The sequence below is a fragment of the Pholis gunnellus genome (assembly GCF_910591455.1).
Source record: "Pholis gunnellus genome assembly, chromosome: 15".
NCBI classification, from domain to species: Eukaryota; Metazoa; Chordata; class Actinopteri; order Perciformes; family Pholidae; genus Pholis; species Pholis gunnellus.
The window spans coordinates 14,743,644-14,757,855 of NC_136542.1; the positions used below are offsets into that span (position 1 = coordinate 14,743,644).

Sequence of the window (14,212 nt, forward strand, 5' to 3'; positions counted from 1 at the left end):
CCTCAGTGACTAACTCGCTGCTCACAGGTTCACAATGAACAGGGCGGCACAGCTGACGGGCTGTGGGAAATGTCAGGAGGAGATAGGCTGCCTCCAAATGTCACTAATGCGTCACACACATGACTCTAATCACTTTCGGAAGGCAAATGTCATCTATTGGAAAACAACAATTGAAAAGCAATTATTATTCAAAGAGATACAAAAACAGACATTATCCATTTCCAACACTGTACCGTCAAGAATAAAAAAAAAAACAGCAGTTTTGTATCGGAAAGACAAGAACAGCAGCTGGAATTCTGAACGGAAAACATTTTTCAACTGCAAACACGTCAGAGACGTCACATACAATTCATCAACAACAATGAAGGTATCCGTTCGTTTACATCCTGAAAAAAAAAACGACTCCCCCCCCCCCCCCCCCCGACACTAATTCTACTAACCCCTGGCATCAAAGCACGCCCACACACAATTACTATTCTAACGAGTGTCACATCAAATCAAAACAGCTTGAATAATTGATCAATTATGGCTTTATTACAGCCCACTCTTTGTTATTCACAGAGAATGCTGGGTCAAAGCAGCCTTTGACTCTTATCTTTCATCTATATTGGGATGATAGCATGTGGGGGGGGGGGGGGGGGGGGGTGATGATTGGTGCGTATTATGGTGCGTCCTCTCGGTCTGTAAAGCTCGGTAGCACATTTTACGGCAAGCATGGTGTTACATCATAACAAGAAGGTAACGGCAAATGCATACGACGCACAAAAAAGATGCACTTCCATGCACAAGCCGTGCAGAAAGGGACATGCATGCATTTGAAAAACGTAAGCTTACTGCCACGCCCCCCCCCCCCCCCCCTTTTCCAAAACATACACGCACAGATGTACACCCTGAACGCACACTCAAACACACACTCTGATAAAACAGGCATGCATCAGCTACCAAATGGAGTCAAAGGGTTAATTAAGTCTTGGAGGGGTTTGATATTTTTAGACGTCTAATTAATGAACGTAACGCCAGAGGACAGGCGCAAGCTGTGGTGAGATTTGTTTAATTTGGATTCGCTGATAAACTGAATAGATTGCAGCGTGTCTCCTTGTGCAGATAACGAAACAGCAGCTCCTATTGATTGCTGGGAAAACACACATGGCGTCCCAGCCTGTTCAATGGAGTTGAAATACGGTCACTTGTCATCATGAACCAACGATCCTACGAAGGGAAGGCCACGGGATTCAGTGGTGAGCATGCATCCACAAGTCACGTGCAAGTATTCTGTGTATTTTCGGGGCGTTTTTTGAGGATTCCACTGTCCCTAAATAAATGCGCCACATCCTGTTCTGTTCAGAAGTTTGTGGGAGCAGTGTGAAAATTCACAGCTCAAGTGTGAAGATCCATAGTTAACGTCACATTATCACAAAAACAGAACTTTCACTTCCTATCATTTATTGGCTTGTGCTCAATAAAGAACAGGAATGACTTGGGGGGAAATGATTTGCCTTTTTTCTGATGACAACAACTCCTCACACATATTGTGAAGCTCTTTTGAAGCCTTTCAACTTTGCCAATAAATGAACATCGGTGAAATGGATCAGTGTCTCATAGCAGGATTAAGCAGACATTGGCATATTGGCTGTGTGTGTGTGTGTGTCTTCCTTTACTTGCAGTGCTTTAATCTTCACCCACAGGGGGTGTGGTGTGTATTTATGTGTGTGTGTGTGTGTGTGCTGGCTAGGCAGGCCTCAGCCAATGCTCCTGCAGTGCAGCAGTGCATTTCATTGATTAACTCTGCGGCTCTACCTATATACAGCACCTCTCCCACTAAGAAACATAAGTCATTGCCATTAAGTTACGAAATAAAGTCAGATAGACAGAGAGAGACAGAGAGAGAGAGACAGAGAGAGTTAGAGAGCTCAATCATTGTTCTATCATTCCCACTCCCACCCACCAGCCTCCAGCCCCTCACTTCCTCCCACAGTATTGCATTGATATGCTGTATGTGTGTGTGTGTGTGTGTGTTAGAGAAGGTGCCGTTTTCTTTTTTCTCTCTCTTACTAGCCAACAGTTAGCCTACCTGACCAAACGCCTACCGCACGCCCACCACCGACTCTTCCTCTCTCGTCTCTCTCGTTCACACACACACACACGCCCACACATGCAACATTGTGTCTGTGTTCGCCTCGTCTCCGTGTGGTTTATTTACTGACACTTTATGCCTTCAGATGTTAGCAAGGAGGTGTAAACAGACGTGCTCGACGATAAAAGGAAAAGGAAAAACTGACCAACTAACTTCCGTAATCTTGTCCTTTTGATTGATTCTAATAGCGGAAGCAAAAAACAATGCCATTTCTCTGAATCTACCAACTCTGAATCTAAGTCTAACACTCAACCAACATATTGAGCCTTAGTGTCGAACAACTTATAACTCGACCAAGAGTCTTCAGCCATGCTGAGTGCTTTGAGCTACATGCTAACTTTAGCGTATCAAAATGCACCAAATGACTGTGCTAGCATGCTGGGGTATCATAGACTGTATATAAGAAGTGGTAGTGGTCTCCGTGACGTCACCCATTGGTTTGTGGATTACAGTTTGAAGCTTCAGGATCGGCATTTTGTCCATCGCCATCTTGTTTTTTTACAACAGTAAAAGACACGAGAGGATGGACCTAAGTACAACTGAATGCTGAATAAGAACCGTGAAAGCGTTAAAGTTGTAAAACACGAAAAAACACCCAGACTGAACAACGCCTCGGTAACAATTTGTCAATCACCACGTAGCCACGCCCTAAAGCGTACCCTGATTCATCTTCTATTTTACTCTAAACAGGATCATCATTTACTAAATGAACATCATGCTGTGTTGAAGAACACTTGAAACTAGCAATTGAGACCATACACCTGTGTTTAAAATGTTTACTGAGGGAATAAATCAAGTGAGAAGTAGAGTCGTTTTCTCATAGACTTCTATACAGTCAGACCTCTTTTTGCAACCAGAAGTCGCCCCTTTGCTGGCCGCCTGCCAGGTATATTATTTAGCATGTTAACCATTGTGTTAGCATGCAAGCATTTGCCTTTGCACCGACAGTAAAGTACTGAAACAGGTCAATCATACTCTGAGAAATCAATTGCAGCTTACACATAGTTTCTTCACATGCTGTACCCTGAATATACCTGACGTCTATGCAGCCGTGAGACCTGTTGTGTTTCAACAGGCTTTTTCTTTTTGTGCAAATAAACACTCGCTGGGGATCACCAAAAGTCAAACTAGGAAACAAAGGACATCACAACAGAGCAAGATTTAGAATTGATTTGTCCTGACAGGACAAATCAATTCAGTCAAAACAGCCCACAAAAGGAACCAGAGAAATTTAAAAAGAGTATAACATATAAATGGATACATGGTTCCTTCATGCTGTGATGACCCTTCCCACTCTTTGCCCGCCTTGCTTTGCCGCATCATACAATATTCACGACTCCACGCTTTCATCCATCCACACATTAGGAATACCTCTGCACTATCCATCATTATTATGTTTCTGTTATCTAATTGGCCAAGTTGAGGTTTCTCCACATTGTGACGGGTCTCAGTGTTTGGGACAAAATGAGAAGCTCAGCAGTTCAGGAGGATCTTGGTATTAAATAAACCATTTGGTTGCCTCCCACCGGAAGGTTTCCATCCACAACAGGACTGGGAGGAGACCCCGGGGCAGACCCTCTGGGAAAAAAAATCTCCCAGCAGGCCTAGCAGCTGAAGAAAAGGACATTCAGGATAAAATCCTACAAGAATATTTTGAATTATTCCTGTAGTAGTTCATGATATTTCTCTGTCGTCACTATTGTATTTTTACCTTTTACTTGCCAAATAACAGGGCTGACATTTGTTCGCCAGTTTGCTTTCATCGGTGGTAATTCACTGGTCAACGCTGAACATAGTGTAATATTCATAACACATCCTGTGATGCCCATCCAACTGGGTGCATTTCCATCCACCTGTTTTTCATGCGCACTTTCAATTTGTGCATAAACACATCGGGGTGGAAATTATAAAACACTAAAACACATTTTTTAAAACTATCTAATTTAAGTTTTTACCTTTGGCTGAGGTGGAAAAGTAGTTTTGTATCGATAAAAGCAAAACGAAGCAAAGTGCAATGGAAACTGACTTAGTGAATAAATCATGATGTACTACTGTACTACTGTACCTCTTGGACAGGGCACCACATGGCATGAGCTTTTATGTTAAAAGACTCTAATACAGTGACAAAAATGCTACTACAGCAGCACATACTGGTAGTAAACCCTCAAAACATTAGGACGCTCTCATAGCTGGCCAATCGTATTGATTTGGCGTTGGAGAGCAGCTGCACACACAAAGAAGATATGGACGAATGTGCTTAACAATTAAACGGTTATGGCCTGACAACCTCCTCTTAGAATTGAAGGAAACTTAAGGTTTGAAGTAATAAAACACAAATATGAGCAGATGCTCGCCGTCACGGTGGTGACCACAGAGCCACGCTGTCGCCTCAGGCAACAGAGACGAGTAACATTAGGCTACAAACTGCCGTCTGATCCCAGAGTCTCTGGGACAAAATCTTACTAAGTAGAGGTTCAAGGCCTGATAGCTGTCTGGGAACCCCCTTAATAAAAAGAAAAGTTAGGGAACCCCTGTGTGGTGGTGTTACTGTAGCTTTCAGTCACAGTGCCAGTTTTGTGTAAGCTGCTTTGCACTTCCCTTTTGTAATTTAATCAGCTGCCTTTCTGCCTCTCAAGCTCCACCTTTGGCAAGCCAACATGGCAATTAATTGGCTTATTAAATCCCTCCGCATTGCCCTATCAGCAAAACTATCAAAGACTAATCCTCCCTTTGTACTACAGGACTGTATGCAGGGGGAGAGAGCGGAGTAGCGTTTGCTGGAGCGGCTGACTTAATCAAGGCTGAGAGTTGTCAGTAAGACAAAGTTATTGTGCGGTGAAGTTATGGACTGGGTGCAAAGGAGGTGGAGGAGGCTTTAATTACAGCTGTTGCTGCAGTCCAGGTGCATTTGCATATCTAATTTGGAGAGTGTTCACGGAAGAAGGTTTCGCCACAATCACCTCGTTTCATTAATATCGAGCTCACGGTCAAACCTGTGAGCATCCTAAAAACTATGTTTGTGTGTGTGTGTGTGTGTGTGTGTGTGTGTCTTGGGGAGGACTAATTGGGGCTAATTTGTGAAATGACTTAGCCAGAGACAGAGAGCGATGGCCAATGCCAGGTCCGATCCCGCAACATTTGTCATTTCAGAGAAAGGGCAGCCAATATCACTCTATCTCTGTCTCCCCCGATGTTCAGTTAATCGATCTCTCATACGCACACACACACACACACACACACACGCACACACAAACACAAACACGCACACACACCTGCTGCATTCACACAGAGATTAACAGACAGATACTTCAGCGTGACAAGTCACGCATTGCTTTCTGTCCGCTGTCTCCTCGCCTTTCGCAACACTTCAGAAAGGTTTTCATTCCCTCCGTCATCAACCAAGGACGCAAACAAGGTGACTAGCACATCATCAAACCATCTGGTGTGCGATAAATAGAAAAAGGAAGAAACCCCCCCACCCCCCCACACTCACACACACACACACACAGACACTCTCACTCACACACAGACAGATATTCAGTGCACACACTCTCCCAGGATACATCTTATGTTGTTACATTGCGTGGCAGTTGTGGGTAATCCCAATTCAGCAGCAGGAAGGGAAAACTTCTCAATGTGACCCCTTCGGTGTGTGCAAAGCATCCTCCCTGACTGTTGGTTCTATCTCTCTGCCTGACAGCTCCCGGTGACGAGCAACGACTGTAGCCACCCTGAGCAAAAAACAGCTCCTTTTTTTTCCCCTCTGTTCCCCGGGGCATCCAAATGCGTCCACAGAGGCACAGACCTCGGCAGCGTGTTGCCCCTCAACTTTCTCCCTGGAAACATCTCCCAGCTCCCTGAGAGGGCATTGATTCTCCTCCGGGGGGGGGGGGGGGGGGGGGGGGATGGGAGGGGAGATGTGTCACCCTTGCTCGGATTGGATTGATAACGCTGGGCTAAATTTAGCCCTGCGGCAGAAAGGAGGAGGATATTTTTAGAAATTGTTTATAGTGCCACGACTTGGACACTACCTCAGCTGAATGACCAAATGGAAGTATTCAAGGAGCTGGGGGGGGGGGGGGGGGGGGCACTAAGCATATCCGACTCTCTTATTGAGAGATTACTGCACTTAGTGGGATTGTAACAATTCTGAGTGGATGAGTGCACTGCCTGTTCCGTTCACAATGATCATCGGTTATGTTTAAAAACACGCCGGTCAAGATGAGTCCTCTAAAACATTTTCTGTTGACGTGAGCTCAGATTGAGTGGCTTCCTTGGCTCCAGTGGCTGATTTGAGTAATGTATTGGCTTTCCGTTTACAACAGTCTCTAATCCATACGACACACTCCTGCTTCGAGCGGAGTCTCCTCCTCGTCTCTCCCCGCGTGCTGAGGTGCTCACTTTTCTTTTGGCTGGAGGCGGTACTTACGTGACGCTATCAGATATCACATTCTTGTGTATTGAGCAGCGTTGTTACACAATCTATTTTTTCCCCAGCCTTTGCAATTTGGGATTGTCTTTCATATCCCCGCCAGCAAGCATTTAAAACCTGTGAGACACTTCGGTGTAAAGTGCTGACTCGCTCGGAATTGATCCCCCGCGGAGCTATGGGTCTCCCGTAGAGCCTATCGTGGGCTAAATGCTAACCTTCTTCTCAGGGCTGAAACCTATGCAAAATCGAAGCAACAACGCTCTGTGGTCTTTTCTTCTCACATGGCTGAGTCTTCCCCTCCAGCGCAGATCATTTGTGGAGTTAATTGATTTGTCCTGCTGTGCTGCTGCCAGCCGCACGCTGAGCCCGAGGACAGGTTCCCATTGTAATATCCAGGGCAGCTACGGACAAAACCCTGTAGATCAATTGGGAATCCAGCGGGGATGAGCAACTTTTCTACCTTGTCTACTCGCCGCCAACGCCTGTAGAAGGAGATTGCTTTGTGTTGTACGACACAAGCTTAAGTTTTGGGATTGATGTTTTTTTTTCCTCTGTGCTACAGTGCCTCAGGTTCTTATGCATTTTACATTATGGTGACCGGAGGCTCAATCACTGTAGTGGCTGAGAGATGAAATGGATGTTTTTATCATCTCTTCAATCGCTTGGCGCTATCAAATCACCATCTTCTCCTCTCACCAATACCCTCAGAGTACCCATCACCTATAGCCACACACAGATCCTTGCATTTCAATACACTAAATATCAGAATGTGAATTTCTCCATTCAAGTCAATCGTCATCAAAGGAATGTGCACAACTGACACATGGCAAAAATAAGCCAAACTCACCTGTAGATAGTGGCAGGGCCTGGGGTTGAGCCTGAGGTCGGTGGGTGTCATGGGTTTCTCCAGGTTGAGCGAGGACTTCCTGTAGGCCTCCTTGGCTTGGCTGACCGTTAGCGTTGACCAAGAGCTCCTCTTCATAAACTTTCCCTCCGGCGCCATGCTGATGCTCTCGCAGGCTGAGCACTTGACATCGTTGTTACTCTTGGAGGTCTTCAGCGACAGGTCTCCAGCCAGGTGGCCGTGCATCGAGTCAGGGTAGCAGTGGCCTATGTGGTCCACGGGATGCCGTGACATGACGCTGGGCGTTCTGTATGTGCTGTCACTATCCAGGTTGTCGTCCGAACTCCACCAGCCTCCCGAGCGCTGTTTGCCGCTGCCGTCGGACTTACGTTCTTTGCTCTTGCTGCGTTTGCTGTGTTTGTGGTGGCCTTGGTGGTGGTGATGGTGGTGGTGGGAGTTGTCCCGGTGCGAGTCGCCTTTGGTACCGTTCATTTTGGAGGAACCTTCTAGAGAGTGCGACTTTGTGAAGAGCTTCTGCACCGAGTGGACCAAGTGGCGTATCCGCCCGGGGCTTTCGTTGCGCTGCTCTGTAGTCGTGGTCGTGGTGGAGGTGCGTTGGTATTGCAGCGTGTGGAAGCCATCCCGGTGCAGGGGCATCTGCTTCTCAAATTGGTCCAGGAGGTTCGCTGGGATTCGGTTCATTTTGCCGCTGCCGCCATGCGAGGAGGAGCCACCGTCGTCTCGGGAGTCCCTGCCGCCGGAATTGTTGCCGCCGCTTTCCCGCGCTGCGCTGCCATAGTGCATGCGGGGGAAAGTGCTACTAGAGATGGAGTGGTCGGTGGCCGACATGGACACCGGTACCACCATGCACTCAGAGTGGATGGAGCTCCGCGGGGAGCAGCGATGGTGACTCTCCAGGGGGCAGCTCTCTGTGGGGCTGAGGAGGTAGGAGGGGGGCCGTGAGTTGCCATGGTGGAGGTGATGGTCCAGGGAATGGTCGCATTCAACCAGGCCGCAGGTGTGGGCTGAGGTGGGAGAGGTGATGTGGAGCTGGGCAGGGCGGCCGCCAGAGAGACCCTTCATGTTCCTGGGTGGAGAGGAGTAGCTGTCCTCATCGAAGTACTGCGTGGGCGACCATGAATACTGCTGGTCTGAAAGAGAGACAGAATATTAGATCACACTCAGGGTTAAAAAATAAAAAGCGTCTTTCCAGAAAAAGAATCACATTAAAAGACGAGGGGGAAAAAAGCTTAGCACCGAATTACTAGGCCTCGGACAGTTTGGTCATTATCGCCCCATACGCTCACTCTCCCCATCCACTTCAACCACAAAGGACATGAAAAACTCAAAAAGTCGAAAAAGTAGCACATCTGAAATGTGAAAGTGAAATCAACAGATTGCACAGACAAAATCCATCCTATTTCATCTCTGCTACGGAGGTCTGTGACGGCATACTGCAGGAGAGACGGGGAAGAAAGAGAGAATGGAAGAAAGGGAAAGGCAGGCGACAGGTCGGAGCCGGCACTGCCATTTATCCAATGCAAAGTGAAATAATAGCCTATCACTCTGTGGCGCTGGTGTCATCCGTCAAAGCCCCGAGGAGAGCGCTGTGAAGCATACGGCCAGAGGGGCGTCCTTGGGAGACTTGCGCCCTCCCTCCTTTTAGTTTCTGCCGGCCATTTAGTCCGAGATTAAAAAAGTGTAGAATCTTATTAATAACAAGCATTTCTAGTTACCTGCTGTCTGTCTTTCCTCATTACATAGCTTCACCATGAAAAACAGAATATTGTAGCCGAATAGCTAGCCCAGGTCATATTTTAAACGTATCTGCATCCTGTCTTGTCCAACAGCAAATAAACAAACAGAAAAAAGAATAGCCGTATCTAAGCTTGCTTGTCTGCCAATGTCACGCCTCATAAACCCGTGCACCTTCACTCTCTCTGTAACTGAGCTTTTATGAGCTACAGTAAGAGGGAGAGAGGAGGATGGGAGTTTTTGGCCAAATTGTAGCACTTTTAAACTGTATCAATGTCAAAAAATCACAAATCAAATCAATAAATTCTTAAAATATCATAAGGAACTTAATCATTAAATATCAACATAGATACCATTAACAAGATGGGCAAGAGGGCTCCTAGGACCGTTGTGGAGTAAAACACACCTTAACTTGGCTCATCCAGGTGCTCCAATGATCCAATCTTACTGCTATAGGTCAAATGTTCATACCGGTGGTATTCTAACATTGCCTCGAGCCGTTAGCCTAAAGCAGAGATGAAGAGCGGGCTGCAGAGGTCTGGTAAGCGCACTTCTTTCTAACTCCACACCTTCCCATTTTTCTTCAGCCCCAACCAACGCTGACTCAGGTGACATCACTAGAGCAAAGTTATTAAGACCTCATGCACCTCCTTATGGAGCCACAAAAGCCTCCAGAAGGAGCTCCCCTTCAAACGCTGTGCCATAAAATGAAATAAAAAAAAGTCATTTTAATTAACCTGAGCAGGAATCACCAGTCATTCTCAGGGCTCTTAATTTAAATTGCCTTTTGCGGATGGACAATATGTGGAATGTTAAAGGGTTCGGACAAAACTAGAAATGAAAGAATAAAGGCTTTATTAAGGCCCTAAAGAGACTAACCTGCAATGAGGGGTTGGATATATGGTCTGGTATGTTGAACGTTAGTTTGTCCACCTTATACAACCGTAGAACGGAACACCGGTACACTTTATAAGGTCATATTACACAAACTGCCTCCTCTATTTTCACTACTTTTCATTGAGACTATCCTGGAAAAGTAAAGGTTTGACAAATAAATCCTACAAATTAAATACCTGACAAATCAAGTTACGTTATCACACTTTGTCAAAAATCCTACAACATTCCCACATTACTCAAAAAGTTTGCATCTCCGAACCTTTCCTGCAACAATTAATTTATTCTTGAAACATATTCTATTTACTGGAGGTTCTACGTTCAAATACATCTGTGTCAGCTTCACTCACACTCACTTCTCTGTTGAACCCCCCCCCCCCCCATGCCCTGTCACTGCACCCTCAGTATGTTTGTCACTGGGTAGATTGAGGATTTTCCTCTTGATTATTTTGCAAACAGCTCTAAGAAAGCCTAAGTTTTGCAAATCCAACCCGTCCAAGATCGCGGGAACGACTTCTGTGATGTCAGTGAATTGTGACTAAGAGTGGATGTTTCTTTTCATCTTTCAAATTGGATAAAATGTATTCCATTCAAACTTATTTTTAATGAGGACTAAGATCTCAACCCCTGAGGAGCGGCCTTGCTCTTCCGTTTGCTGTCGTCTTCCATCTGTCGAGATGAAAACAAATTCTCGTTGTTTACCAGTCTCACACGAGGACGTCTAACTCCGCAGCCCGATGCAAAATTAATCCAGGCTGCTCTAAGCATGCATGAGGACATTTCCCCTCAGGAGGGACTGCTTTGGTAAGGCTGCACATCGCAGAGGTGAACATGCGTAACATGCAAAAACATCACTATACGGAGTACAGATCTACAGGCTAAATCAGGTGGACTTCCTGAGCTTGAGTCCGGTTAATTGCTTGCTAGTCGTTGCAGCAGAAGGATGATGATGCATGATTGATTGATTTGATGCTACACTTCTGTCTGAAGTTATATACTCCAAGGCCTTTCTCTGACGGCTGACTCTTCCTTGAGGTATCTCAGGGAGCTGCTTAGAATAAATTATCTACCGGAGGAGTTATGGCATTTCCCGGGATTATACGACAGATGACGGACTCATCCGCCCTCCGTATCTCTTTCTCCTTTTTTTTCCTTCCACCTCTTCCTCTGCTGATACAAAATTAAAGTTTTGCTTAAGGAAAGGAAAAAAAGTATAGACGCACGATTCAAGGAGTGAGTCCTGCAACACATTTCGAAAGGGTATTTCATATTTTACACTCGAGGGAAAGCAGCTCTCTCGGTGAGTGTGCGTCCTTCTGGCGAGTGCTCTGCCAACGGGGGAGGCGAGTATCTGTGACACCCGTGGACAGAGAGAGGTGCTTGTTGTTTTTACACTGATACCAGCACCTGCCGTCACATTATCGGCTTTCCTGGCGAGGGTGCCAACTGCTGAGATGGACTGCTAGGATGGGGGATGAATTTAGAAACTGGTTGGCAATTACATTTCAGCACAATATCCAGCGACATCATCTTTGAGTGTCAGGCCATCACGCTTTTCAATGTTGATAGGGACAATAATGATCATGCGGATGAAGACGGATGAGAATATCGGATATTTTTAAGAAAGGAAAAGGCCGGGGTCCTTAATGTTGTCCTCTGCACGCTGAAGGCTAAAACAATCCACTTGACATATAGGGGGTTTTTCACTGCAGAGAAGGGAAGTCCTCCATGTGATAAGCAGACATTTCCCCCAGAAAAATCAACCTCTCCCATTCAGCTTAACAATTGGCACATTGGGCAATCTTCCTATCATGTCTGACCTAACATCTGAACCAACATCCAGCTCTATGATGTAGTCAAAGCCCTCTGAGCTCGACGGAGATAAAAAAAAACACCTCATACGTGAGGCGAGCGGCGGAGAGTCAGAGGGAGAGGCTCATTTATTAAGGGCTTTTGTTTTGTGCTGCGGCTCCGCCCGAGTGCAGAGTGTGAGTAAAGGTCGTTTTGCTCCTCTTAACACATTAGCATTTAAATAGCATTATATCTGCACAGAGTATCCCTGACAGCCCCCACTCTTCCACCGGCCCAGACCTTAACCGGAGTTGAAAACAAAGTTAAAAGATAATAAAGCGCTGGACTAGACTGAGAGATCAAAGGCGTGCGACCTTCAGACTTGAGCGGTGGTTAGCATGGTGGCTGGCCACTACTGCACTAAGTGACAGGCGAGTGCGAGGAAGGCGCCCGGTGTTTAGGCCACACATGAGAGACTTAGGATGGCGGCTTTTAATGGTTTCTGGCATCAAACGCGCCAAAACGGCTTCGGCGCTTTAATTTGGTTGTGTTGTGTGCCCCCTGTAGAGAATGGGAACACTTGAAAACATCTGTCATGTTCATTTCAGTCCTACACGCTTTTAGATTGGCTCTACCGTGCAACAAATGTTAGTAGCGGTTAACCAGAATGGTTCAGAACATATTTCCAAAAAGCTGCCTGTTCAACCCATTCCAGCAGCATCCCTTCCAACTGGCCGGAGGGAAGTCACACCCCTCATTTTCAGGACAAAAACAAATCGATAGAGGAGCTTTCTTATCCGTCTCCCAAAGGTTAAATGCTCTCCCCAGAATTCTGGCCTTTCTTTCGTAAAATCAAAAGGAAGGGGAATTGTGTCCTCAACCCTCGGTGCAAATCAAGCAATGGCCTGAGCTATTAGATTGGGGAAGGAGGCAGCGGACAAAGAGGCAAAGCAGCAAATCTGTCAGCTTTGCAAGCCTCATGATATCCGCCACAGCAGCTCCGCTCAAAAATAAGGCCCCAGCTTATGGCTCTGGCAGATATCCTGCTCACTTGTCCATCGACGTGACAGCGCAGCACGGGTTCACGCACACACAGTGAGCTGAAACTGAACCCGCAGCATTTTAATTGCTAACGCAACACTCGACTAACGGAGCTGTTTCAAACTGCCACCGCAGTTGGGAGCCAATCACTTAACACTGATACGTTTTTTTCTCATGGAATTTCTGTCTCTGGCCGAGCGTGACACCTAAGATGGCAGGAAAAAAAGCCTCTGTTCCTTTCCGTGTTCGCTGCTACGACTGAGCCCTGATGCTGAGACACGAGGTGGAAAACAAAGAGTCTGTTATATTGCTTTGTGCCGAGTCAGCGCTGCTTGTGTCACACGAGGACTATGTATGTTCGCATGGCTGCTCGTGCAGTTACGCGACGGGGGAGAACCCGCTCTTACAACTGGCCTTAAATCAAACTGGGAATTCATGCTGGGGGGGGGGGGGGGGGGGGGATTCAGAGCACAGCCGGTGTGACTGAACCTACACCACAACAATGATTCAGCAGTACGCACACGCTCGCCTCTGTGAAAATACACAGAGCCACTCTGGAGTCTTTCATGAACTTTATCACCTGTGTTAAAACGATGACATTTAACACAGTAAAACAAAAACTGTGATGAGCAGATGCACAGTTCAAACGGTCACAGGGAATGTACATCATGTTGCTTTTATTTTGGAAACATCTGACTAAAGTCCCATTGCAGAAAAATAGAGATATCATCGTCAAGTGTTGTGCTTTTCCGCAAGTGTTTGCATATCTAAGAAGATGCACTGGGGCTGCGTATGGGGAATTGAGACCCTTGCATTAACTGGGAACTCTGGCCAAGAGCTACAAGAAAACAGCTGCAGGAAACACAGATGTTTAGGTTGTTTGTGCTTGTGTGTGTGTGTGTGCTTCAATACTGAAGAAGGCTACTGAAATCCTCAAAAAACTTCAACACTGCAACCAACACATTATTATGTGAAAAAAAGCGTAAGTACTGGTAAATACAGAATGCTAGATAGCAGAGCACCATTGAACAGGTGGATCAGTGAGTGCACAAGATGCTCAAGAACAATGTTCCACTGCTTTACATCACAAGTAGATGTAGGTGAGCTCTACCTCCCCTGTAACTGCCTCATCAGGTGATACTCTCAGGTAGGTGGTCCCAGACAACCACTCTGACGTCTTAAAACTGGAAAGAAGATAAGACAACAATCAATTCTGTAACGTTGGCATTTTCACTTTGCAACCTCAAAGACAGTGAATTTTTTCACAGGAAGTGTTCTGATAAAATATAACCATATAATCTAATTGATATGAAAGAAATAA

General features: G+C 46.1%; 1 protein-coding gene across 1 annotated transcript in view; it reads right to left on the bottom strand.

Moving 5' to 3' along the window:
• dlgap2a (discs, large homolog-associated protein 2a) overlaps positions 1 to 14,212 on the bottom strand; it is a gene marked incomplete at its 3' end in the record, with an annotated part of 134,119 nt that overhangs the window by 35,113 nt on the left and 84,794 nt on the right. Inside the window, exon 3 of the mRNA XM_079175051.1 lies at positions 7,414 to 8,561. Coding sequence (XP_079031177.1) covers positions 7,414 to 8,561 — 1,148 coding nt within the window. The remainder of the gene's footprint in view (positions 1 to 7,413; positions 8,562 to 14,212) is intronic.